The sequence below is a fragment of the Takifugu flavidus genome, chromosome 17 (assembly GCF_003711565.1).
Source record: "Takifugu flavidus isolate HTHZ2018 chromosome 17, ASM371156v2, whole genome shotgun sequence".
Classification (NCBI taxonomy): Eukaryota; Metazoa; Chordata; class Actinopteri; order Tetraodontiformes; family Tetraodontidae; genus Takifugu; species Takifugu flavidus.
In genome coordinates this window covers 6,605,986-6,633,084 of record NC_079536.1, presented here as the reverse complement: position 1 = coordinate 6,633,084, position 27,099 = coordinate 6,605,986, and the positions used below count along the sequence as shown (strand labels likewise).

General features: G+C 43.9%; 1 protein-coding gene and 1 long non-coding RNA gene across 5 annotated transcripts; one reads left to right on the top strand and one right to left on the bottom strand.

Annotated features, from left to right (window-relative positions):
• Window positions 1-51: 51 nt before the first annotated feature.
• Window positions 52-26,855, top strand: trpa1b (transient receptor potential cation channel, subfamily A, member 1b). Of its 3 annotated transcripts, XM_057012931.1 has the most exons (28): window positions 12,324-12,441; window positions 14,789-14,929; window positions 15,130-15,292; window positions 15,422-15,597; window positions 16,176-16,283; window positions 16,446-16,554; window positions 17,547-17,692; window positions 18,843-18,979; window positions 19,706-19,754; window positions 20,727-20,826; window positions 20,896-20,996; window positions 21,332-21,507; window positions 22,623-22,787; window positions 22,871-22,985; window positions 23,350-23,516; window positions 23,616-23,706; window positions 23,807-23,866; window positions 23,954-24,040; window positions 24,120-24,190; window positions 24,324-24,480; window positions 24,591-24,680; window positions 24,769-24,938; window positions 25,017-25,146; window positions 25,222-25,404; window positions 25,477-25,545; window positions 25,622-25,723; window positions 25,881-25,999; window positions 26,139-26,855. In XM_057012931.1, the coding sequence occupies exons 2-28, from the start codon at window positions 14,834-14,836 to the stop codon at window positions 26,368-26,370; spliced, it is 3,369 nt and encodes a 1,122-aa protein (XP_056868911.1). In that variant the 5' UTR covers window positions 12,324-12,441; window positions 14,789-14,833; the 3' UTR covers window positions 26,371-26,855. The 3 variants fall into 3 exon arrangements, with proteins under 3 accessions (XP_056868909.1, XP_056868911.1, XP_056868908.1); XM_057012929.1 differs by lacking the exon at window positions 12,324-12,441 and adding an exon at window positions 52-175 and having other exon boundaries at window positions 15,130-15,597; XM_057012928.1 differs by having other exon boundaries at window positions 15,130-15,597.
• Window positions 8,667-16,713, bottom strand: LOC130513823 (uncharacterized). Of its 2 annotated transcripts, XR_008946839.1 has the most exons (4): window positions 16,277-16,713; window positions 15,823-16,186; window positions 15,382-15,607; window positions 8,667-9,720 (listed from the first exon to the last, which is right to left on the bottom strand). It is a non-coding gene; the product is annotated as an uncharacterized LOC130513823 (long non-coding RNA). The 2 variants fall into 2 exon arrangements; XR_008946838.1 differs by lacking the exon at window positions 15,823-16,186 and having other exon boundaries at window positions 16,277-16,635.
• Window positions 26,856-27,099: the final 244 nt, after the last annotated feature.

Genomic DNA, 27,099 nt, shown 5'->3' with positions numbered 1-27,099 from the left:
AGAGTCCTGCATTCATCCAAACAGCTCGCAACGTGCGGAGGAAACGGAGCCGCTGAATCGCCGTATTGCAGACGGTGTGGCGCGTAAAAGGGAAGGAGCGAACTGCGGAGTGTCCCACTCTACACTACATAAGGAGTAGCGGAGCGGCGCGCATGGATTACACTACATCCCAGAGGTGAAACCTTTAATGCACCTGGGCAAATTGACAGAACATTGTTCTGTTAAAGGACAAGCACACACACACACACACAAAAAAAACCCCGATCCGTTGGTTCAGGCGGAAAAAGGATGAGCGCACGGAGTTTGGTGGGTATTTCACAGACTTGCAGCTTTTACGCCAAGTCCTAAAAGTAGAGGCAGGTCTTAGACTTAATCACAACGATCAATTTGTTTGTATTTTTCAGAGTTGGTGAGGATTAGCCATGAAATTCTTAATTACATTTTAGTTATTGTGATTGTGGGAACACAAAAAAAATCGTGCACCACCAAGATTCACTTTTAAAACGATGTGAAGGCAAATACACACCATCACACATGAGAGGATTCTACCGTCATACTTCTGACCAGTTTCCAGTTAAGTCCAGATTTATATGCACTGAAGTGCAGCTGGTCAAATCCCACCCCATCAGTATATTCCTACCAAATAAACAGGGATCCATTACCGTCCCTCATTAGCTTCACTCCTCTCTGACTCCTTCACTCAGCTTATGTATTGTTCACAGCACTTTTTCCCATACGGCATTAGTGTGTCAGGTGAATATTTCCCCTTAGCCAAGCACATTTTTTCCTCAGAAATTTGATTATACACCACATATAGGTAATTGATTTTTTTTGCCATGTTCCTTCCTTCCAGTGACAAGTGATCAATGCAGCATCGAGTAACGAAGCCTCTGCGGTACAGAGATACTTTGGCCTGACTGTGTGGACACTGTTGCTGGAAGGTCAAAGGCTTTGTCCAGATGTCACATTTCCTGATTTCATTTTTGTGTAACACAACCTGACACCATCTTTATGGCAATCACGTATCGTCATATGGACACGGGTAATTATTTGAATGCGACTTCTCTGACTGCTTCCATCTCTTTGCCATGCAAATTTGATTTGAATGTGGCAATATCGCCGCGGGACGCGTCTGGAAAATATGCACAAAAGGTGTAGAGGTTCGCCAGCATCGAGCAGGGATGCATCACCCAGACCCCTTGAGTGAAAGATGTGAATTATCCTCCTGGTGACAGAAGCACTGATGACATGCTAATTAATTAGATAGGGTACAGAGAAATGATTAAGGGCAATTGAGTGTGTCCACTTCCATTAATTATTTTTAAAAGAGCCTGCCAATCAGACCGACTACGAGCAAAGTCGCATTGATGCAAAATCATCTGGATGGCTGGGATTTGCAGCGCAGTTTCTAATGCAGGCGAATGTGATCGGTTGTGAGGAGTAATGGCACACTTTATGCAGCAGAAGCTGAGCTACTAACACCACTCGCTTGGACGGGTACTCCTGGGAGTAGAAGCCAGCCTGCATCCCACCATGTGGGCGGAAGAGCTCCAGTTAGCAGCAATTTGATAATTCTGAACTCTGAACAGACCAGCAAAATAAGATCCTTTCAATGATGATTTAGTCTACACCCCCCCACCCCTCGGCCACACACAAACACACACACACATACGGTGGTTACGGAGCGATGATGGGTCTTGCGGCCTCACAAATTGCAACTTAATGGCAGCCCACCATAGCTTGTGATAGCATGTCTGAGAGTAACTGATTTAACTGCATCAATTTTGTGTGGCTGCATTTATCTGAGTACATCGTGCACCCTGACAGCAATGATGTAATGTGATGAGGCGATTGAGCGACACGCCGGAGTTCGATATTGCAATTTCTTAAGGTGGAAAGAGAAGGGAAGTTATGAAGTTCAACTCAAGGCTCCCATCTTTTTGCCAGCTCGCTCTCATCCAAAGAGAGTTGACTGACTCCACCGACGACATCACCCCTGAGCCTCCATTGACTGCAATGTATTCTCCTTCCAATTTGTCAAAAATGTGCTCGCTCCATTGTCCCAACCACACTGTGGACATCACACTCTCCATCAACGGCTCTGCCATCCAAACAAGGCACACATTATCTGTTCATAACACCTTCATTAGAGGGAGAGGAGCACAAATCAATAGAACCTGTCTGCAAATAGCTGAATGACTTCTCTCATCAAAAGTCACATTCAGTTAGATAACAAAAAGCATGGAACGCCTCTATTTGGGCATAAATGCATGGAAGAACCTGGAGGCAGACAATTGGTGCGTGTGTGAATTAAAAGTGTAAGCGTATGTTCTCTTCCCCTCTATTATTCTGCCATCTGCTGCCAATAAAAGGCAAATATATGTCGTCCCATTCAGTTAAATAATTTATTATTCAGTGGCATTCAAAGTGCAGACCGCGTCAGGTCGGGTTGATGTGAGGATCCGGGCAACATTACGGGGCAAAATGTTGCTGTGTGTTCAGCTGTTTGTGAGTCTATGGGTCAATAAGGGGGAGGGAACAACCTATAGCAAGAGCCTGTTTATTCCCTTTGGCTATTTTTAGCTACTGGCCATGTCAAGGCCCACACATCCATCCGCCCACAGTGGGCAGCAGCGGCCTTCGATATAATGGCCCGTGACAAACCACGGTCATCAATCCGTGTCATCTCTTCATTCAACCCCTGAAGAACACCTGTTCACCACTGATGCGGCCAGCAGCGCCTAACATGTTACAAATGCACAACCCAGGGCAAGTGGTTTGGTATTTGGTGGTGCCGCTGGCCTTCGTCATGGCTCCCTGGGGCTCTCCAGCTAGGCCGGACTTTGTATGGTGGCTCCTAAATCCTGCTTCAAAGCCAACCATCATCTCTTCTTCTATCTCCCTGTATTTATTCTCACTCGCTACTGCAATCAATCAAACGGCTTCAAAGCCACCCTTAAAACAAACACACGCACAAATGCTGCTCCGTCCACAATACTGAGGCTGTTCCCTATAAACCATGATCGATTATTACTCCGTCCTCCTTCAGAGCCGCTGCTACACAGTCAGGAACCGCTCTATTTTGATTGCGTTCCCCCCATACATCAGCTGAACAGTTGATGGGTCTCTCTGATGTAGCGCAGGCAGGCACTGCAACCTCCTTTGAGTTTACCACCTATTAAACTCTATTATGCAGCAGGGTTTCAGTATAACATCCACATTGCAGCAGTTTTATACCTCACCAGTAGAACATGTGCAGTAAGAGGTTCAGTAATACAAATAAAGGAGAGATCGCTCTGACTTGTTTACACTGAAGTACAGGATTTGCATGCTCTGTAGATGATTTTTCAGATTGGTGGTGAAGTTTTTGTTAATGCTGAATCGTCTCCCGGGTGAATCCGATGTTTAGCTTCAGGAGAAGTTCGTAATTCCGAAATGGCTCCCTACTGCGCTAATCTGCGCAGATCATTCACATAAATCATCAATGCTAATGCTGCACAGCAGCGCTGTTTATTCTGCCAGAAGTCAGAGAGGTGCACAGAAACAGCTGTCAGTTGTGTAATTGGCTCTACGGGTATGTTCAGGTGTTTGAGCGCGAGTGTGTGAAAGATCATTTATTTGGACAGGAAACCAAAACCTGCCCGTTCCTGCCTCAGATACGGTGATGGGGAAATCTTTTAACCAATGAGCGCTACTGGAGAAAGCTATGGGCAGATGTAATGGCGACCACTTTCCCTTCATACATGGATGATCTCATCTTAAAAACTGTCAGAACTGCTTGAGTTGACATAGGTTTAAAAGATTATAATGATGTTAAGAATGAAAGGATATTTGCAACATAAAATGGCAACTCTAGGGCAGTTTGTTAAGACACCAACTGCAAATTGCAATATGGTGTTATTGCATCCTGTAATACTGATGTGGTGCTTAACCGTTAATGGGCTGCAAGTAATGACAGCCTTTTCTGGAGTGTGCAGAAATGTTTTCTGCCAGGGAGCAAAGTTAACCATTACAAGGTTACAGATGCGCGGGCCTTTTTGTTTACGTCCAATTGACTTGAATTATGTATCGGCGTCTGCTTTGTGTGCCTTGCTCGCCCGGTTGTGAGGCAGTTAGAGGCTGCTGAGGAGAGGCACCGGCTGAATAGTGGGGCAAACTCGAGCAGGTGGTGTCGCCTTCTCGTTTCCATTTTCAAGATGTGTACCTGCTGATGTGGGTCGCAGGCTTGTTGGGGATACTGACGTCTTTAAGCATGGAGGATAGCATTGCAGGGAAATCCAATCCCCCATCTTTGCTGCGTGCGTGTGTGTGTGTGAGTGAGTTAACCTTGTATATTTGCATGAAGCAGTTCAATAAGTCACTGAATGCACACTCATCCGCTTGAGAAATCCAATCAATACCTGTGTCCTGTGGCTATGCGCTATCATTTCATCCATGTCCTTCAAGGTTGCTCATATTGGTGTTTAAAGCTAATGTTAACTGCTGGACATGTCAAGGCCCCTGATAGTACATGTTCTCTGGCATTACCACCTAATTTAAAGCAGTCTATTAAACGGGTCACCAGTGCCGATGGATTCCCGTCCTTGACAGTTGACCCTGAGTCTTTCGCACACTGATTGGGCGGCTCTGGCAGCACGATACAGACGGATGGGACGTGTGGGACTGGCTGGAGTGATCATGAGAGACGTGCAATAAATTTGGTACCTGTGTATGACGCGCAGCACTCAAACACGATAGAACTCTCATAATAAAACTCTCTTCTACATAAAACCATGTATATTTATCTTTAAATACTGAGTAAATCTAAATTTCTTTTCACCTCCGGGTTGGTGAAAGTTTTGTGAATTTGTCCCCGCTTTTTTTTAATCAATCAATAAAAAGTATACAATATTTATCCCTGTTTAATGAGTTTTTAATATATTTTAACAACCTGAAGGTAAATGGGTAATTTTAGGTAATGTGTTCACCAGAAAGAATAGGTTTCTGATAATGGCCATATAGTTTATTTATGCCCTAAAGCACTTTAAGGAGATTAAAAGGCTATAAGAGTGCAATCAAGGCTGAGTTGAGCCTTAAAAAGAATATTAACATCTTAAGAATCATCCCTTATGGACATTTAAACATCAGTCAACCTTTACTTGTACTTTTCCTCACAGTCTAGAATTTATCTTCCATTTAGGTTTTAAACACAATACAATAGGATAGGATGCAAAGATGTCGCCGTAGGTTTTAGATTCAGGCTACATTTATAATTTAAAATAACTCTTATGTTTAACGTGATACATTATGATACCTTCAGTCTCTGACGACTTGTTTGGGAATGAAGATGAATTAGCCGTGCACGTGTGTTGTGCTTTAATTACTTGTCAAAATGAAAAGTCTGAGCTCCAGGCGTGTTTACAACGGCAGGGTGTTGAATGGTAAAGTTGCTATAGCGACGACAGAGGTGACATTTGTTGTTCACTGACATGCGGAGCAGTCGAAGCTCCAGATACTGATTCGGTGAAGTCATCTTTGATTACCATTCTGTCCAAACATTTAAAAATAGACCTGACAACAGAGCCTGTATACATGCACTCAATGCTCTTAGATGTGCGGCTACGCTAAAAGACACATTTTTCATAAGGGGAGTTTTATTTTTCATCCTTATTCAATTTTGCTACCTAATCCTTAGCGGAAGAGGACCAAATTATTTTGATTGAAGCTTAAACTTTTGACTTTATTTAAATATATTTTTGGATGAAATAAAATAGTGTTCTAAGATGATCCTGCAGTTTACTCCTGCATGCCTGCCACATGTTGGTCAGCTTAACATGCTCTTTCACCAGAATACAAGGTCAATTCCCTGTCCAAAAGTAGACTTATGATGAGACGCAGCGGAATTAATTATTGCCATCACTGCGGAGGAGACCCTCTGTGAATCAGTGAAGGCTGAAGGGATCATATAGGGGCTTAATTCCACGTGGGAGATGGGTCATTGTTCTAAGAATAGAGTTTCTTCCGTTTGGAGGGCACCGGTGTCCAGATGATAAAGACCTTGGACCTCAGAAGCCACACGGCGTGGTACTTGGCTGAGATGGTAACCTTATCCCTCTCTGGACATGTAACTCACACCTGAGGGAAAGGTTAGCACGCCGCCGAACTCTATCTGTTTGATTACTGCGTTAGAGGCGGAGGTAATCAAGTTAATACTGTTTAATTACATTGAGTAGAAGTCAATGAATGTTTCATTGTTCCCCCTGTGGGACAATACGGAGCCAGACAGGCAGACGGGCGGAGCGCCACCTCTGTGGAAATGAATACCACATTCGACACCACGAGCGGGATTTTAATAGGTAGCTAAAAGTCACCTGAGAGGAGAAGCTTGGTAATTGTTCTCCCGATTACGCTTCACAGGAACGTTGAGTTGTAGCCGGGAAACGTTTGATTCACATTTCAACAGTGTCCTCCCGATGGGTTGAATGAGTGCGCTTGTTTAAAATGCGTGCACAGCACTGTCGCTGCGCCCCTGATAACTCCACTGGGTTGGGTGGGTGACGGAATGGATTTTCCCACTTCCAATTCCGCTGTGCATCCAGGGTCCAGCTGCTGAAACCACTGCATTCATCAGCACAAGAGTCCGATCAGTTGAGCGCAGCACACAGCTAATTCGTTTTTATCCAAACAGTCCTTTAAGTATTCAAGGAACAGACATTTAAAGAAGGGCAGTTGGTTGGCTGAAAACTGATGGTGACGCGTGCAACCTGCTCTATTTTTCTTTTTAAAAATAAAAAACGATCCTGTTGTTGAATCAATGCCACTATACAGTATCTAATTCACCAAAATTAGAGTCAACTTAAGATGCCCGGTCTACTGTATTAATTCAATCTACTTCACTTCACACTCAGGAAGCTGACTTAGGGTTTACTGACACTTCCCTCTACAGAAATTCTGATTTAAATCCAGGATTGTAGCACAGAAACAGAATGCTAATCTGTAGGTTGATAGATGTGCCTCTAATCCGCCTCCCTGCAGCAGACTGTTCAGTATTCTCTATCACATCAATGGTTTTTATTTACACACATCAAACACATGACAACAGCATAAAACCTGGTCTAATTACCTTTTTCAGTTGTACCTGACATGATTTATTCTGAGAAGGAAACCATTTGCGTGGCATCGGCAGCATGACGCAGTCTGATCAGAGACAACGAGGTTAAACGCCACGATAAAAGAAATTCTGACAAATCCAACCACTTTCATTCTAAACGTGGAGGCTGCTGCCGATTTCACAGTGGTTTGTGAAATCGATGACCTGTACAGGCAGAGGTAAAAACAGCTGGAGACGTGTTAGAAGATAGCGAAATATGTGCAGCAAATGAATAAATCATTGCTTTTCCTCCTGCAGGGTCAGCCCCTGTTGAGTGACGTCTCCAGGGAAACCCCTGCCAACACACACGACCACACGCACATGACCACAGACACATGCGAATCCAGTCCCACATGCTGGTCAGTCGCAGCTGCTTGATGACACCCACGCACCCGTGAGATGCACGGGTGCGTGCACCTGCACATGCTGTACTTGCAGGGCCACCCATGGGGGCATCACCAACGGACACTTCCTCAGAACCCTGCTGTGTTATAATGAGTCGGATTCTAGAAAGGACACCTTTACAGTGAGCTTGAAGCCACTTGCTGAGGCAGAGGAGGGGGTTCAAGGGTGAACCAGGCTGTCGGCAAATATACTGAAATGGCTGCATAGTGGTGACTGCCAATAAAGTTTCAACCGCTGCAACAAAATCTTAATAACTCTGAGGTGACACTAAGGGTAAAATATAAGGCTCAGTTGTATGTATCTTATGGTGGATATGAGCTCCTATATATACTGTCGATGTCATCAGATTAATCATGGGGATAGAGGATGATGAAGGGGTTTAGAGTTATTTACAGTGTACTGACCAGCTCTGCTGACTGTTATTTATTTCGCGGACCATCAAAAACATTTACGAGTTGTTTTCAGCACGATGCTCCTAACAAGCGTTCATAAATCTACCAAAGCATTTCTTCACTATCTCTCTATCTCTCTTCTACGCCCTGCTCATTTTCCCCCTGTCTCAGTCCCGGCACCTAAAGATTTGCCATTAATTCGGAAAATCATTAACCGGTATTGGATTTTCCCTTCCCGCTTCGTTTTGATTGGCCGTTGTGTGATTTCAATGGTGGCGCTGTTGGGTTATTAAAAACAGATGTTTAAGAGTGTTGAGGTGTGTTGTTTGGAAAGGATCTCCATGGAAAAGCTCCGACGGGCTCCCTTTCACTGCAGTCAAAGATCTGTGTTGTCTCCACAAGGTGGTGTCCTGCTCATTAGCTAAATGTTGCAGCTTGTTTTCACAGTCAGGCTGTGCGGGTGCTGGTCTCTCTGCTGTTCCCTCATCAGAGACCGAGTTTAGGCTGTCGTTGATCAAATCAGCTTGGTATGATGCAGGGAACAGAACAGTCTGCAGCTCCGGCAGGCTGAACGCCACTGCTAACCCTCAAAAGGATTGTTTTAATAAAGTGGAGACAGTCCATTAGCCTCAGATGTCCTCCATACTTAGAAAATTACCAGAAAAGGGGTCATTCTGGAGGGGCTCGGATCACGTGAACATCTTCCCGTCCATGGTGACTAAGAACGCACATGTGGCACATTTATCACATTTTCTGTTATTTATTAGCTAATAACATCAACAATATTAATTTTACATAAATAAAACTTATTCTGCTTTTTTGGACAAAACCCTCCGCAATGCTCCTGAAATATCTAAACCAAATCTTAAAATTAAACACTAAAAAAAAAAACCCCCACATGAAATAGTGAAAATAAAGACAAAGACCAGACAACTCTCATTTGCTGTTAAAAACCAATAAAACTTTAAAGTTTAAACAGAAAGATTAAAAGCTCGTGTCCATCAGTAATGAATAATTACTGAATGTAATGTACCATTAAACATGTATAAACACTGAATCTTTGATATCGCTGTAATACATTTATGTAAGTCACATTAATACCAATATTTGAACAGAATTTAATGGCATAAGTGGCGGGAGCCAAACCATGGCGGCATATTCCTGTCAGTCAGCGAATTTAATAGTTCTCACCGAGTCATTATCTCAAAATTGGGCCTTATTTTGTGAGCCGCTGCAAATCAGAGGTGTAAATATAGAGATAATGATCGGCACTGAGGACGACATTGACAGATGGAGGAATACTGTTAAAAGAGGATTAAAGGTGGACCCGAGGGAGACGCTCCTCCAGATATTCTGTAGATGAGAGAGATGTACAAAAGGCCATTGATTGTTTTCAGGAAGAAGATGCAATGCGCAGCACATCCTTGTTTATCTATAGGTCATGCTTCAGAGTTCCTGCTGATATACCGCCTGTGACCCGAGGTGTCATCAATTAAGAACAAATCTTTGCAGATTATTGACTAGGCATCACTGGGAAGCAAACTTTAAGGGGGTAAAATAAATGGCAGCATGGATGCTGATGTGTACAATGGCATGGCCCAGGAAGCTGAGCAGATGGTGTAACCGGGACTGAGGAGAAAGGATACTGTGTAACATGATTGTTTTTCCAATTTGACCTGTGCAAATCCAGGCAGATAATCACGGGCATCGGGATCAAGGATTTAGACATCCAGGGGTTCCGGCAGTCACGTTGCTCATGGTGGTTATGAGGCAATGGCGGCTGAGCAGCTGGGGCTTGAGAGGATAGAGAGAGAAGAGATGTTACACAATTACCATGTACGAGTGGATCTTAAGGTGCTCTGAAGCCGAAAGCTTCGGGTTAGGGGTCAAGGCAGAAAACTTGCTATAAAATATCATTTTGCACTAGAGCCAAATCAAAGCAAATGCTGAGGAGTCCTACGTTCATCTCCTGTGACCTTTTGACCCCCGGAGCCGCGCTGTCACTTTGGGTTCATGGATTTTAAAGAGTTTTTTGGTGTGAGGCCAAAGGATGTGGGATTTGAGCAGATTGTAATAAAAAACATTATCAAGGATCGGTGCGAATCAACACTCACCAGGGAAAGAGCTGGAAAAGGGCCTTGGTGGTTCCCAGGGGCAGTCATTCAGGCTCTGGAGCCCCCCAGGAGAAGCTGAATAACTGCCATTGTCAAAATTCAGAAGACCTCAAATGGAGGTTTCCCTTAATTATTTTTGATTTTGAGAATAATTAGTCAGCAAACACAAAATCAGAACATAAAAATGAACTTCTCTCTTCTAATTTTCAGGTCTTATTTTTTGGGCCCATTGATGAGAAGAAAAAAACCCTTTGATTTGGGGAAAACTTGAGGAGATAAATGAGGAAGCGCAAATTACTTTGAAATGAGAAACCCTTTAAATGTGTCTCTTTTCTCTGAGTAGAGTCTGAAAATCAAGTCTTTGAGTTCTTAATTATATGCTTGGTAATCTAATCCCTGCTATGACTAAAGAGTTTCCTAATGTGAGCCCATTTATAATGAAATTTGCATCTTTGTTTCTGGGAATCTGACAGCAAATCTTCCCGTCGGGCAGCAAAATCAGCCCCTTCACTCCGGAGGATTTGCTGAGCGACGGTGACTCGCTGAATTGGAAATGAGCTTGATTTGGAATAAAGTGAGGGGACATTAAAAAGTCAAACACGATGAATACATTTTCAGGACCAAAGAGTGAAAGCCGTCCAGCAGCCCAGTCCCCGAGGACACCACCGGCCTTAAGAGGTAACCTCATTTATAAGTGATGGAGCACCAATGCGGTGCCACATGTTAACCCCCCCCCCCCTTCCCCAGCCAAACACACATCACTTAGGCTGTTTGGGACATCTGATGGACAGCTGTGGGGCTGAAGCACTCTGCATCATGCTGTTCTCAGCCACTTCTCTGTGCAGAACATTTACCTACTTATTTTATACTTAAACCATCAGAGGGTTGTCCAAACATGCAGAATGGAGAAAATATAGAAAAACTATCAAATAAATGGAAGCAGCCTGGCTTTTTCCAGCACATGCTAATACATCATTCAGCCGCTTCCAATTTATATGGTCATGATCACGGTTTGACAGGTGCACGGTAAAAACATCCGCACGCCTCTGTGAATAAGCAAATTTACACAATTTTGCTATTATAATAATGCAACCACCATCACGATGGAATATAATGAAGGCAAAGCAAATTTAGTCAAAACACAAATGGCTCTCGACCCTCCTCGGCCTCATTTCTGCAGCACCACAAATTTCCAAACCAAACACGGCGACATTGTTCGACAGGTAAGCGTCTACCTGTTTATCATCCACCGCCACGGCGATCTATCAAGATCATCCGAAAGACAATCCGATCTTTGAAAGACTGAGCCCGCGCCGACTGGGCAGCCGCTCTGTAAATATTGCACCTTACAGTAGATAGAGGAGGAACAATAACCGGGCAAATATTGGGCCCGAGTTATTAGTCGCATGCTTGGACGGTGCGTGTGAATAATGCATGCCCACTGACATTTATTATGATGGAAAGTTTTGTGTTTTATCGTGTGGCAACAAAATAGAAGCCATTTGTATTTTAGTAAAGTTACAAAATTGTCCGCTTGTTGGCCGACTTCTGCTCATTAATTAGAGTGCAGCTGCTATAATGTGGACATAGACCAGATGTTAGTAGGAATTAAAAGCTGAGCATCATACATTTTTGGCTCCTTTTCGCTGATAAAATGTCTTTATAAGGTGTTCATTGATGTTCTCTCTTGCAGTTCTTCAAAAAACAAGTTAGAATAGATGTTTCTTTCAAGACAGCATCTGAGAATGATGCTCCTCTCCTTGATCCTGACTTTGGTACCATAATCCTTAATTAATGATGCACCCTACCTGATAATCCCATTTTATAACGAGTCCCTGAGGAATATTCCTTAATCCTGGATGCTCATTGAACACTGTTAGTGAAGAGCTACTTGTTCAAACGGAAAAAAGTATGGGCCTCATCTGAGTTAAGACATGGTTTTTGTCTGCAGAGCTTGATAAATGGTATACAATGTGCAGCTGGGTGGTCAATTTAAGCTCTTTTCCCCACTTTAAATGTCAGGTAGTCCCTCCTTTCTATTAGGCTGCTACACAGGAATAAGGTCAGCCGCTCACAGTTGAAGTAACGGCAGAAAGCTGTTCTGGTACCTCCCTTAGAGGAAAGAAAGTTTCCAATTTGTAAAAGGAAAAAAGTGAAAGAGGGTTTTAGCCATTACTGCAACAATGGTATCATGTGTGCAGCTTAATGTACACGTGTGGTCATTTCCTATCAGGTTACAGCGCGGACTCGCCTTCTTCCCTGTGAAAAAAATACATCACGAGAGTTGTTTGGTCACAAGGGGCAGCGTCTTGCCTGCTAATAGCTCGTCTCTGCAAGCTATTTAAAAGAGCAGTGACGGGAAGAGCATCCTGATTGTTCATCTCAGCATCGGGCAAATACAGTAAGTACATCAGGATTTTAATGTTGCTTTTACTTTCACCACCTGCCTGTTGATTTTTACTAATACAGAGGAAACACTTTAGAGTGAACTTTTGCTGCTTTGATTTATAGAATCCGGAATATTAAAATGCTCAGAACCAGTAAAGTTCTACATTTGTTGCTTTTTTAACCAGTTATCTTGGTATGTCTCTCCTTCATTGAAATTAAATGCTTTATCTCTTCAATTTTGTTCAAACCAAACTAGGTTATGTTTTAAAATGTGATGATACCAAATATAGAATAAATAGAAATAACTGTATATGCGAATACCCAAATGATCTTTGTGGCTGATCAGGTTTTAAAAAAAAAAAGAAGTTCATTTATGATTCATTTATTGTCATTTCCAGTCAAACATCTTGTGTGTAAATGGCTCTCTGTGTGGCCTGTGGTATTTGTGTGTTAAATAGGATTGTGACTGCCCATTAGTGCTCTTCCTGTATATCCCATCTGCAAACAGAGCAGCAGCAGACACAATTAAAACCAGAAAAAAATAAAATTCTAATACCGCTGCTAGGAAATGAGCTGAAAGTGAGCTCAAGTGGGCGAATATTGAACTCACCAAATGACAAGAAAACACGACTGTATTATTTGTGATTATCTGCAGAGGTTGGTGAAAAAAAACAAACTTTACTAAGTATCCTTGCTATTTAAGTACGGGCTCAAGACTTATGAGGTTACGTTTTGCTTATTTATCCATCGGATAAAATCCAACACGAGTGGGAACCATGGAGACCAGAGTTGCTTCTGCAACAGGCTCTGCTGGGACAAAAAACATGGGGGACGGTGACATTTCCACTCAGCAATTTGTTCACCCAAAAATATCATTTGTAGTTTGGCCTTTAGGTGTGACTGTGGATATCAAACCCAACAGTTACAGGGTCAGTTTCATTTGTGCTTAAGGAAGCCAGAATATACGTATATAAGCAATACAAGTAGTGGCTTCAAAAACATTGATTTACCTCATTGAGACAATGAAAACCACCCCTACAGATTACACTTTTAATCCAAAATCCTGCTGAGAACACAGAATAAATCTCAAGTTGACCCCTCTGTGAGAAAGATAAAGTATTTTTTAATAGATAGACGTCCTAACTGTGACTCTAAATGCCCTCAGAGCAAAGACAAAGTTATCTGTACCCATACCCCTGATGGCAGGAGGAGAGGAGCCGGTGGCTTAAAGCATTAGCCGTCCTCTCAGTCACATAACACCCTGTTCCCACCGCTCTAGAGACAGGATTTAGTTTATATGCTCCCGCCTACGGGACTTCAAATTCAGATAAAGTAGTATGGCGGCGAGCGTAGAAATAATGTGTCTTCTAAAGTTTGTTTGTTAATGATAAAAAAAGAGTGTTGGGAGGGAAAGTAATGAGCATTTAACACAGCTGGCTTGTCTTAAGTGTCTGCTGGAAGAAATGGAGATTGGGGGAAATGTTACACCAGTTGTTGTGGGAGAGATCAGAATAAGATGGAAACACACCAGACAATCCTCTTAGTTGACGTGCTTATTGAGGAGAGTCCTTAAAACGCACCAAGGATGCTGCCGGCCCTTGATTTGACCTCGAGCGCCTGCGTTCGTCCCCTTCTGACGCAATGTTGCGAGAGCTGAAAACGAGCCTCTGGGCTGAGAGGCATCATAAGGTTAATAACTGTGGATGCGATTAGAAGATGCAAAGATTGTATAATTGCATTTTGTAGCTCAAGCTTCGCTAAGAGACAAAAAAAAGCATTAAGAAAAGCAGCAGGATGTGTAATTAAGAGTTATTTGTCTTTATAATATAACATTTAGAATATTTATTGCTTCTGAGCCCAATTCCAGTTAAAGGATGAGTTCTACTAATTTTACCAGATTTTTTTTTGAAAGAAAATCTTGTTATTTCATGGTCATATATTCATACATCCAATAAATCCCATGAAAATAACTCAATTTACAGTCCCGAGGTGTGAGCAACTCTTCTGGAGTTAAGAAGGAGAACCTGCGAATATGCCGAGAAAGCATCTTAACAACCACCCGGCAGCCGACCTTATATAAAAACAGCTTTATCTTCCACTTTATGGAACCCAATTTAGAAAATGAACATCATAAACTTGTGGGGAAGCGTTTATTGAAGCAATAAATCAAGGGAGAACAGGGATGTAAGCTTACATCTCGTCAGTAAGTTTTCATTTTAGCTGAGCTGCGTATTCAATCTCCTCGTCGCGACAAGGCGCCAGGTTGGACTCCCCCACACTCTGTGTTTTTCCGAAAAATGTAATCCCTCATTTACAACAGTGGGGCCTCCCCATTGATGTTTGTGTGTGGTCGCGTACAGACACGTGGCGCCGCGCTTCATGTGTGCACTGCAGCCAGCTGAGTGATGAACTTCGGCAGAGAAGTGGCCCGACAGACCAGTTGTTACACATACGTGATAGAGGATGAGGATCCCGCCCTGGCGAGCCTTAATGTCTTCCAGGTGAGGTTAATATCGAGCACCGCATGAAAAATCACCTCATTTCTCAGACAAAAAAGCTGCAAAGAAAAATCCAACAACTATTAACCACACTTCTATCTCTTTCTTCAACCCTCCACAGTAGGTGGAGGGTTTGTGTTGCCTTAACCTCAAGAAATTCTAACACCAAACTACATCGGCTCTTTCGCTCATTTGCTATTTAGTTGGCCAACAAGGGTGACCTAGCTCTCCTGGAGAACCTGGTGAAGAAGAACCCAGAGGCCCTCACGGAGAGGGATGAGACTGGAGCGACCCCGCTTCATCACGCTGCCGCGGGGGGCTACATCACCCTGATCCAATTCATCACCGCTCTCGTAGATCCGGAGGGTAGGCATAGATCTTCAGCTGAACTCCAGCACATTTACATCTCGCGTCATCTAAACCGAGCAGCATTTGCGGTATTGCTTATCACCTACATTTGGGAGGTGTTTGGACCCACTTCTTTCTCTACCTCAGAGATAAACAGCTGTGACGATCAGGGTAATGTTCCCCTCCACTGCGCTGTGGAGAAGAACAAGGCGGAGAGCTGCAGGGCTCTGCTGGACCTTGGAGCCGACCCCAACATCCTCAACGTGGCCCTCCTGGCCCCCCTGCACCTGGCTGTCAGTCTCAAGCACAACAATCTGGTGGAGGTGAGACAACCTGGAAATAAAGTATCAGGATGTTTCATTTAGTAGATAGAAAAAGAGCAAATATTTGCAGCCAGGATGTTCAGTAATTAGGCAGACGTAGCGAATATTATCACCCAGTTTGCTTAAAGTAAACAGCAGAATGTTAGATTTAGATCAAGGGTCATCAGTTCAGTCCTACAATCTAGCTAGATTTTCTGTCCTACCAGGTGGGACAGCTGCTTTCACCTGGGATCCTGGTTTTCTTTGGGAAAGCAGGTGTCCAACTGGTAGGACAGAAAACCCAGCGGGATTATGGGCCTTGTAGGACTGGACTGTTGACCCCTGATTTAGATGACATCACTGTAACACAATTGTGCAGCTCCTGTTGTTTCCACCAGCTGCTGAAATTGAAAGTTAGCTGCTTGACAGAAGCTGACTTCTGTGTCCACTTGAAAAGACCTTGTCCCATCTTCCTCACGGCATTTGGCTGTCGTCCATAAACTGACACAGCTGCGTCGTGATGGAAGGTAAAGATCAAGGGGATGAATGCAGAAACAGGAGAGTCACCGTGAGGTCTCTATCTCTGCACCCTTCTGCAGCTACTGTTGTCCTACAGCAACACAGACAGCAATCTCCAGGGAGACCTTGGCAACACCCCCACCATCCTGGCCTGCTCCATAAACAACTGCGACGCACTCACCATGCTGGTAGGGTAGAAATCGGCGTCACACGTTCATCCAGGCCCACTGTTTACCTGCGGAAGATAACAGTCCAGATGCACGGAGCAGATTATCACCTCATTTCAACTCTGTTTCTGACAAAGGATTGTCTGTTTGTCTTTCTCTCCGATCATTTCCTTTCTGCCAAAGCTGAAGCATGGAGCAAAGCTCTGCAAGCAGAACAAGCTTGGCCATTTCCCAATTCACGCCGCCGCCTTCGCGGGGGCGAAGAAAGCACTGGAAGTGATCCTGGACATTGGTATGACAAAAGAAAACCCTCCCAAAACTAGGAAGAGCGGCAATAACAAAAACATTTCCCTATCCAGGAGGCCGTACGGCACATTGATACTGATAGATGACGTCATAGGTATAGAGTTGGCGCCCTTTGAGACGTTTTACTGAAATGAGCATTTGCAGACCAGAAACCGATGAATGTGTTTATATAAAGTGGGAGGTATGTTTGCTAAGTCTTGCGTTGCCGAAGAAAGGTTTAGTCTGTGAAGGAAATATTTATAAAATACCCGCGATGGCTGAGTGAGGGAATTAAGGAGCGTAGACACTGTTGGGGTGAACTGACACGAATGGATACAGTCGTTGCACTCTTTCGGCAAACAAACCTATATAAAGAAATTTTTGAAAAGCTCTCAGCAACTTGATAGCTGTGAGTAATTACACTATTCATGCTCTATTGTATGTGGAGGTGGAAGTTCAGCACTGATCTGCTATCAGCTTCTTCCACACCTATTTGCAGTTAAATATACTGTATAAATATTGCAGCCTCGTAATAGTGACCTGTTATCTGGTGCCTTTTGTGTTTTTAGCTAGCTAGCAGTAGGAATAAACGCCTCGATAACGAGGAATGATTCAGCATTTCAGCTTTATTTATACACAGTCAAGATTTGTCTCTAGTGGCTTCACAGAAAACTTGGCGGAACAAAATCCCTTTTAACAGGGAGAAACCTTAAGCAGGACCTGGCTCATGTAAGAACCCCCCTGCTGATGGCCGGCTGGGTAAACTAAGGTGCAACTATGGAGTCAGCGATACCTGTGGGTTGACTACAGAAAACTACAGAAGATAAATGTGGAGAGGAGAAATTAAATATACCTTTCTGGGTTTGCTCATGTTAACTTTTGTGACGTCAGAAAAGTGAGACAAAACAATTAAGGAGAGCAAGTACAAAACTCCACACTGGGGGGGGGGGGAAGCAGAATACATTCACAGTTAAATCAGAACATTTTTTGTATTGGCAGGGGAGGAACTTGGCCACCAGAGATACATGCACATCAACTACTTGGACAAGTCCCGAAGCAGTCCGCTCCACCTGGCTGTGCGTGGCGGCAACATTGACGCCATCTATTTCTGCATCACAAATGGAGCCAAAATTGACCAGCAGCAGGTAGAGTACAGGGGTTTATCTGCCTCATCAAGATCTGGTGCATTTGGGCAAGTTCATGTGTTCAAACATAACACATGTGTACATTATTCTCACATAAACAAGGCAATAAAGATAAATATGCTGTAGCAACAACGAGAATCAGGCGAATCTGGTGGACGAATGGGTCCTTGTGGGTGAGCAGTTCACAAGAATTGTTGGGTGTGTTTGTGTGCAGGGCTCTGTAGTGCCTGCCAGAGGGGAGGGGGGGGAACAGTTTGTGCCTGGGGTGAGTGGGATCCGACGTGATATGCTCCACCCTCTTCTTGATTCTGTCCTGGCTGGAATGGACGGACATCATTGCATGTTCATCACAACCTGTAAACGACTGCTGAAGTGTGCCCAGATTTGCATTGCATTTTTTTTTCCAAAACCAAACTTGATTTGAATACACCTGTGGAGCGGACGGAGAGCATGTCGGTCTTGGCCTCCCCGTCCGGCACTAATTGTTATGTCTAGCCTGGGCTGGTGCCCAGAGCTGCAGATGCCTTGCTGAGGCATTAATAGCACCCATTGACCAAGTAAAAGCACATCACCTCCACTTGTGCACCCACTCTGAGAGACCCAGCAGAGACTTATTTCACCTCAATGTTTCACTAATAAAGTTTCCAGTATGTGCCTGTGTGAGTGCATGCGTGAGGGTCTATGCACGCTACGTCACTGTGTCTGAAATCACTTCCTGTTCCCTACATAGTGCACTAACGAGGGAGTACTTAATTTTTCAGGGCTGTCCGAAAGGTACGCAAGGATCCCTGTAACCTAGTTAGTGCTCTCAATATGTCCCATAATGCATTGTGAAAAGTAGTGTATGAACGATGCTTGCTAAACACGAAATATATCCCATCATCCTTTGCAATCATGCAAGAAGCTAAATGTTGATTGGGAATATAATGGGGAATTGGGAATTGGGGAATAACGCCAGTTGGGTTTTCAGTTTAGTTTCATTAAAAAGTCCAATTTACCGTACGTCCTATATAGAATAGGGGACAGTGAACAAGCATGTGATTTTGGACACAGCTGGTGTTTTACCACGTCTCCTAACAGACATGATCACGCTGGAAGGGTTTGAGAACCTTCAATATGTCGTAACCTGTCCGCGTCTGTTGCTCTGCAGAATGACAAGTCCACGCCGCTTCACTTGGCGTGCACTCAGGGAGCGTTTGAGGTGGTGAAGATGATGCTGTCCTCCTACGGCCCAGTAGAAGACGTCATCAACCTTACAGATGGAGCACATCAGACTCCCCTACACAGGTCGGCTTATCAACTTGTTGCTGAAGCAGCCATTTAATCCTTGTTTTTACAATACTTGCACCTATTACATCACAAAGGTTGCTCATTTTATATTGCACAATAATCTATAATCTTTTTTGTACCCGTAGAGCAGCAGTGTTTAATAACTTTTATAACCGTCCCAGTGTAAGTCAACTTAATCTTAGAGGAAATGAGGAGATCTCCAGGATTCATAATAAAGCAAACCTATGGTATTATTTGGCAATTTAATGGTCCCGTATAATTAAACTCTTCAGAGATAATGTAAACCGCTGCCTGGATATAACAAAGATATACTGTAACCATGGCAATTATCACAGTTGTTTGCTTGTATAAATGATGATATAAATAGGCCAAACAAGAGGAGCTGTCATAAGAAATGCTAGAATGTTACTGGTGGAATAATGATATTGTTGTTATAAGTTGTCCATGTTCAATTACATCATCACGGTATTTTTCAGACTTGTTTGAGGAAATATTTCATCCATTACATGTTTTGTAAGTGCATCAGGGTGCATCTGACTTCTATTCAGGAGATAAAAGACGTAACCACAGAGGAAAATCTGTTTGTTCGTTATGTCATGCAATGATGCAGCAGAATTAGAATTAGATTGTCCTCATTCAGGCTCAGACAATGCTGGCTAAACCCCGAGTCACCGATTAGCTGCCGTGTAGCTGCTTTTACAATGTTTGTATTTGCTTTTCCAGGGCCACGATATTTGACCACACTGAGCTGGCCGAGTACCTCATTTCTCTGGTAAATATGGTGCAGGTGCAAACACACACTTTCTCCAAGTGCAATTAATACAAGCGCCACTTGTATGAATTCAATGGGGGGAAAGGTTGGAGAGGCTTCATTTTAAACAAACAACACGGACTGAACGTTTTTCCACCCCATCAGCAAGATACCAGATCAGTCGTTACAGCCAGCTCATTTCATAGCAGGATTCAGGGTTCCCAGTGGATCCTCTTACAGTTTAGATGATTTTTGAGTTGCCTTTTGTAAAAGATCAGCATATTTCTTTATTGCTTGACATTTTGGGCAGTCTAACAAACACACACACACACACACACACACACACACACACACACACACACCCACACACTTGTGTGTAATTCCTCAGATACAATGTGGATAAAAGGAGGAAGTCAGTGGAGGCTCTTGAGCAAATGTCAACATCTCTGTTACACCTTGTCATATGGCAACATTGGCCTAGCTGTCAGAATATTAAGCAAGGCATGCTGGCAAAAAGGTCTGAGACGTTTAAAAATATTACTAAAATGGTGCCACAAGGCATCTCAGGCATGTATTGTAGAACAGTGATGTGTCCAACATCTCTTGTATGCATGCAAGCTATTAACACAACAGCGTTGCTAGGACAATGCTCGGTTCCCAGCTTATCTAAACTAATTCCGTACACAAACACAATGGCGCAATAAAGATGTGCACACCGTTTGTTTTATTCCACTTAATGCTGTGGTTGAGCTGATTAAAAAAAATAATTCTGATACATAAATGCATGTGAATAAAGCTAAATCACAGGAGTAGCAGAATAATGTAGATTTCGTTTTAGCCTTTCTTGTGGATTGGTGTATGAGTATTTGTGTAACTACCAGTTAGTTAGCCATGCATGCTAATGAGGCTGACAGGCACTGCCGGTCAAAGGAATGCTGAGTTTCTTTTACACGCCTACATCCGTGCATGTTAACGATGATATAATCTCATCAGGGCGCAGACATCAACTGCACGGACTATAAGGGGAACTCTCCGCTGTTGCTGGCTACGAGTTGCGGAGCGTGGAAAACTGTGAGCCTGCTCCTGTCAAAAGGTGACCTCCCAAACACACTCTATTGTTCTGAAGCGGGCCTGCACTCATGCACGCTCTTCTGTGGTTAAGGGGCAAGTGTGAATGTGAAAGACACGTGCGGCTGCAGCTTCCTGCACTTGGCAATCCTGCAGCCCAAAGGCCTGAAAAACATCCCAGAGGAAGTGCTGCAGGTACGCTCGACTATGTTTCCCTGTTCAAATTCACTGTGTGAAATTTAGAAAAATGTGTTAATAAGGCTGGAATAGAATTAGTAATCAGTCGGTGAGACTAGCTCATGAAGATTTATTCTCGAATAGATCTTTAAAAACTTTATACAACCAACCTAAATCAACAAAGCCTCTAAAATGAGTCAGACAGCTAAGTGATATGACTACATTATTATTTATATAATACGTGTGGGTGTGTATAACTGAAGAAGTTACATAATGCAGCAGAGGAACACCACGCTGTTACTGTGATTATAGTAGATTGAATCCCGGTGCCTTTACGATGTCTCCAACTGTAGCATAACAACGTTAAGGCCTTGCTAAGCTGCGAAGATAACGAGGGCTGCACCCCGCTCCATTACGCCTGCAGACTGGGCATCCACGACTCGGTCAAGAACATGCTGGGCCTCTCCGGGAAGGACGGCCTCACTTACAAGTCCAAGGACAAGAAATCAGCCCTGCACTTTGCTGCTCAGTGAGTTCCCCACAGTAGCGTTTGTTTTGATTAACTCCATCTCAAATTTGCTGACGCTACTTGTATGTCCTTAAATTACTGGCTGTTACTGTTGTGGTGGTTTCCACTCACAGTAAATTAGTCCTTCAAATTAAGGCATTCCTTTAATTAAAATCTTTCTGCCAGAAAGACCAACGATCAAATATAGATCACACTAAAAAGGGAGTTCCTCAAACATTTGATCGCACATTAGGAACTATCAGAAACAACGTAACACTGTGGATGGATGGCTGGATGGATGGCTGGCTGGCTGGCTGGCTGGCTGGCTGGATGGATGGATGGATGGATGGATGGATGGATGGATGGATGGATGGATGGATGGATGGATGGATGGATGGATGGATGGATGGATGGATGGATGGATGGATGGAACAACTTTAAAGCACTAATCACATTAATAAATCCAGATTAGCATGTTCATTTTAACTGGTACATAACAAAACAAAAAAAGTCTCTTTAAGGTCACATTTTGACACCTCGTCTCTTAGTGAGTTTGTTACAAATCTCATCTTTTGATGATTGACACCGCGAGAGGAAGAAAAGCTTCAATCTTGTGTTCGTTTAACGGCGGTCTAAATGCAAAATGAACAGCGAGGAGATGTATGAAAGTGTTACCTCACCGCAGCTTTAATCCAGCGAGCTGGTTCTGCACTCTGGAGTCTTTTGATGATGAATTGCCGTGACACACCTTTAATATGCTGACCCGAAGGAACTGGTACAAGAATAGAATTCAATTAGAGAGGTCCATGCAAAGAAATGTTGCTAATAGTGTGAAACGAGTGGACATTCTACATCCATTTTATTGATTTTTCTATCATGTCTCTTATATTTCATCACAGCCAGAGGACAAACGAAGGCCAAACTATGATATCATGCGACAGAAAGCACGCCGCCTCTCTCCTCCACCGATCATTCGGTGCTAAAACACGCTGCTGCACTCTCGTACAAGTTTCAGTCAAAAGCTTTTAACTATTTTTCACCGCAAATCAACCCACCGGGCCATTACGTTGATAAACTGTGCACTGATTTACGGGCACAGAGATGCAGCTGTAGTCCCTCATTCCTCTCTTCTCAAGGTACGGCCGCATCAATACATGTCACCGCTTGTTGGAGACCATGACGGACTCCCGTCTGCTGAACGAAGGTGACGAGCGAGGCCTCACGCCGCTTCACTTGGCATCCAAAGAAGGCCACACCAAGGTGGTGGAGCTGCTGCTGCGTAGGGGAGCCCTCTTTCACAGGTAAACGCCGGAAACCACGAATATGTGAAGTATTTACAGTGTGCAGAGCATCAAATATACGCTTAAATATATCTTTACGGCAGTGACTACAAGGGCTGGACGTGCCTGCACCACGCTGCAAATGCAGGATACACACTAACTATGGACATTCTCCTGTCCACCAATCCCAAATTACTGGACAAAGTGGACGAGGACGGGGTATGACTGGGAATTTGTTTATGCTGCACTCGGTTTACACGAGAATGTTTTCCGGGGTTTCCACTATACGTTTACACTGAAAGTTAGTCCTTCAAAATGGCACTTTTTACAAAAAACGTGTTGCATCCTACCAATGTATCGATATAAACATGGATGGATTGAAAGGTTGTCGTGTAAACAGGGCCTAAATCTGGTGGCATGAAATAGGAACAGGTCTGAACTCCTAAACTAACAGAAAACTGGGAGTATTCAAATAATTGTGCAGTTTTTTCAGTCCATTTATCAGATTTCTTTTGTATACATGAGTACGTATTGAAGTGCGACTAAGCCTAATCGATGCATATTTTCCATACTGATATTCCAGAACACCGCGCTCCACCTTGCGGCGCGAGAGGGCCACGTGGCCGCCGTCAAGCTCCTGCTGTCCCGGGGAGCCACGCTCGTCCTGAACAAGAGCTACACGTCGTTCCTCCACGAGGCCCTGCAGAACGGAAGGAAGGACGTGGTCAACGCCGTGATCGACAGCGACCAGTGCGTGCGCTTGTGCAACATTTTCCAGCCGGGGCCGGGCTAATCTGCGCATCCCCACTCTCACGTCTTTGTCATCCTGTAATTCCTTTTGTCTCCCAGATGTTCTGAAGCTTTGACGTTGTTCGAACCCGACACCCCCCAGAGGTGCCCCATCGTAGACATGATTGAGTTGCTTCCAGACACTTACAAGGTCGGCCGACAAACTCGCGCATTTGTCATTGGTTGTCAGTTTGAGCTTTATATTTTCCTTCAGATCACATGATCACTGTGTCATCTGCTTTCTCCGCCAGCACCTGTTGGACAGCTGTGTCAGGGAGTCGGATGATGACCACAACAGCGCTGACTACCATGTAATTCTGCAACTTTCACACACATCAAAAGAAACTGCACTGCTCAGAATGTCCGCGCTAACAGCAACGCCTCTTTGCACCCTGCAGATCGAGTACAGTTTCCGATGGCTTCAAACGCCCCTGGAAAAAAAGCTGTGGGAAAAGAATGGCTATCGCCCCCTAGCTGCAGTCAACGTAATCAACATTACCGTTATTACAAGTAATCCAGCTGGCAAGTGCTTCTCCCGTTACAGACTGTGGCTTCTGTGTGCAGGCCATGGTGTACTACAACCGCCTCGAACTCCTCAATCACCCTGTCTGCAAAAAGTACCTTGCAATGAAATGGTATGGAGTGGCGCTTTAACCCCAGCGGGAGTGACATTTCTGATTTGGATCAGACAAAAATGATGACCAGTCTCTTCCATTCTGGCTTTCCATCATCAAATCTTCCCATCTCCCTCTATCCCGGGCTCCGCAGGCTGGCTTACGGGAGCAAGGCTCATTTCCTGAATATTCTTCTGTACCTGTTGGGCCTGATCCCCCTCACCTACCTGATAGTGTCGCTGAGGCCCAGCATGAGCACCAACGGCACAGGCGATCATAATATCACCATGGTGAAGGTGTCCTTCCAAGAGGTACTGAAAAAGCTCCATCAAAGTTCACTCCACAGTCGCCATAATTGGCTGCTAATATTGGCGTGCTCTTCCCTTTGTTTCATTAAAATGTATTATTCTGTATTTTTTAGCAAAGTCTGCTCCTGTCCTTCTGCATGATGATGGTTCTAGTTATGAATATATACGCCATAATAAAGGAGCTGGTGCAGATTTCACAACAGGTGGGTCCTAGGCCAGGTTATGCGATATCATATGACATGATTCTGTGTGGATGGTTTGTTTTCATGCTTCTGTCTTTATGTTTTATAGCGTCTGAAATACTTCAAGGACTATTCCAATCAGATGGACTGGAGTGTAGCTATCTTCTCTCTGACCTTCATCATTCCCGTCATGCTCAATGTCAATAGCTCTTTCCAATGGCAGGCAGGAGCGATGGCGGTTCTGCAGTCCTGGGTTGGACTTCTCATGTATCTGCAGAGGTGCTGTCCTCCCTGGATGTTCTAGGGTTTTTATTCCAGTGTTTGGGAGCCACTAAGGGTTATATTGTCTTCCTGCAGGTTTGAGAGTGTCGGCATCTATGTCGTGATGTTATCGGAAATCATGAAGACGCTGTTCCGTGTTGTCTTGCTGTTCTTTTTCCTGATATTAGCGTTCAGTTTGGCCTTCCATGCTCTCATGCTCAACCAGGTAGGGAAGCCTTGGAGGCCCACGTAACTTTGTGTTGTGCGTTTTGCATGTGTAAAAGTTGCTGTTCTCTTTCAGAAAGAGTTTCAAAGCCTGCCGCTCTCAGTGATGCAAACGTTCGTGATGATGGTCGGAGAACTGAACTACCAGAACAATTTCCTGGACCCTTACCTGAAGGATGAGCTTCCTTTCGGCCTCCTGACTTACTTTGTTTTTGTGAACTTTATTATTGTCATGCCCATTCTGCTGGTAAACCTGATGGTGAGTGTCTCCCTCAATCAAGCGTATTTGCAGAACATCCTGCCTCCTCCGTGACTTTGGGTTCCTCCATAGATTGGTTTAGCAGTTGGGGACATCGCTGAAGTCCAAAGAAACGCCTCTCTGAAGAGAATAGCCATGCAGGTTTGCGGAGTAATAGTTAGTGTTGCTACAAATAATCAGAGAATTGGAAGATGCCAACTTTGACCTCTGATTTTAGATTGAACTCCACACTGCTCTGGAGGAAAGACTGCCTTACTGGTTCGTCAAACAGGTGGACAAAAACTCCGTTGTCGTCTACCCCAACCGCAAATGCTCCAAGGTGCTTTCTTCACTTAAAAACTCAAGTTTACTTAGAAACACTTTCGCTTTCCTTTGCTTGACCTTCTTCCCCTTCCGTGTATATATGTGAAAATGTTAGCTAAACCTTAACTTCTATGTGTGTGTTCCTTTGTCTTATCTTCACGCCTCTTTTGCAGCATCACATCAGCCAGTTAATCACTGGTATTGATGAGACAGATGAAGTCTGGAGCCGTGTGCAGGCCAAATCCCAGCAGTGCTCTAAATTGCAGAATGAGCTCCAAAAACAGAAGTACAGGTGAGAAGATTCACATTAATTGAGATGCTGGGCCTCATAAGGAAAAACTACACAGCTGAACAGCGTCAATCACGCAGCATTGTTTCTGGTGCATGAGCACCCCCTAGTGGTCGTAATGCATAAATGACTTGACTTGCAGGCTGAAGGAGATGTCAGGCATGCTGGAGAAGCAGCACTGCCTGCTGAAGCTCATCATGCAGAAGATGGAGATCTCCTCAGAGGCCGACGAGTACGACGGCCCCGTGAACCTCAGGGGCAGCACGTGGCTGAGCCTGCGCAAGACGAGCAGAGCGGGGCGCACGGTGTCCCGCTGGGTGCCGCTGATGAAGGCCATAGAGCAGAAAAAGAAGAAAAGACCAGAAGACAAGTGAATAATTACTACAATAAAATGGTCTCAATTCATTATAAGAACATGTCGAACCTGCTTATTACTGTCCATGAAGGTAATGCAAATGCTTTTGCTCTTAATTTATTGTGGAATTTTCTTTTTGGCCTGAATTTAATCACTCGTGACGTAGAATGTTTGTGTTTTTATCGTGATGTGAATGCTTTTACTGCCTGTAATGTCTTTTTATCTGAATGATTGCTGACATGTTGTTTGCCTTTTGTGGCTGACTAATATCAAATAATAAATAAGTCGCATTTATATAATAATATGTAAAAATGCTTTGCTGGCATTAGCTGTGCTTGATTTAAAATTTGATATTTTGCTTAGTTTATGCTGTAAGAAAACACTTAATAAGAGATAATCAGTAAAAACAGCTCCAAATGTTCATGTGTAAGTTCATTTGTTCCACACTGCTGTAGAAATGTAGCAAAACAAATAAAATAAAAATACGGAAATTCGGACCCTTGATGTCGGACTCAGCATTAAAGTGCCTTCTGTGATCATGGGAATCAAAGAGCAGCAGTGGAGAAAGTCAGCTGACATCATGCGCCTGCACCTGTCCCCCCTCCAGAGCAGGGCCCCTGGCGGAGGTCACAACCCCTGAAAGTCTCTGCTGATAGACAAAAGCTAACTTTTCCTTCAAGTTCGGTCTCTGGCGATATTTATTACCGCTGGCCCTGATTTTAATTATTCCCTGGGCAAATAAGAGAGC

What these genes read in the sequence shown, in the direction of transcription:
- trpa1b (XM_057012929.1), top strand. Translation starts at nt 14,834, where the DNA reads ATGAACTTCGGCAGAGAAGTGGCCCGACAGACCAGTTGTTACACATAC. An exon ending in GGAAGTGATCCTGGACATTG is followed by an intron (nt 16,555 to 17,546) that starts GTATGACAAAAG and finishes TTGTATTGGCAG; the next exon opens with GGGAGGAACTTGGCCACCAG. An exon ending in GCCGTGATCGACAGCGACCA is followed by an intron (nt 23,517 to 23,615) that starts GTGCGTGCGCTT and finishes TTTGTCTCCCAG; the next exon opens with ATGTTCTGAAGCTTTGACGT.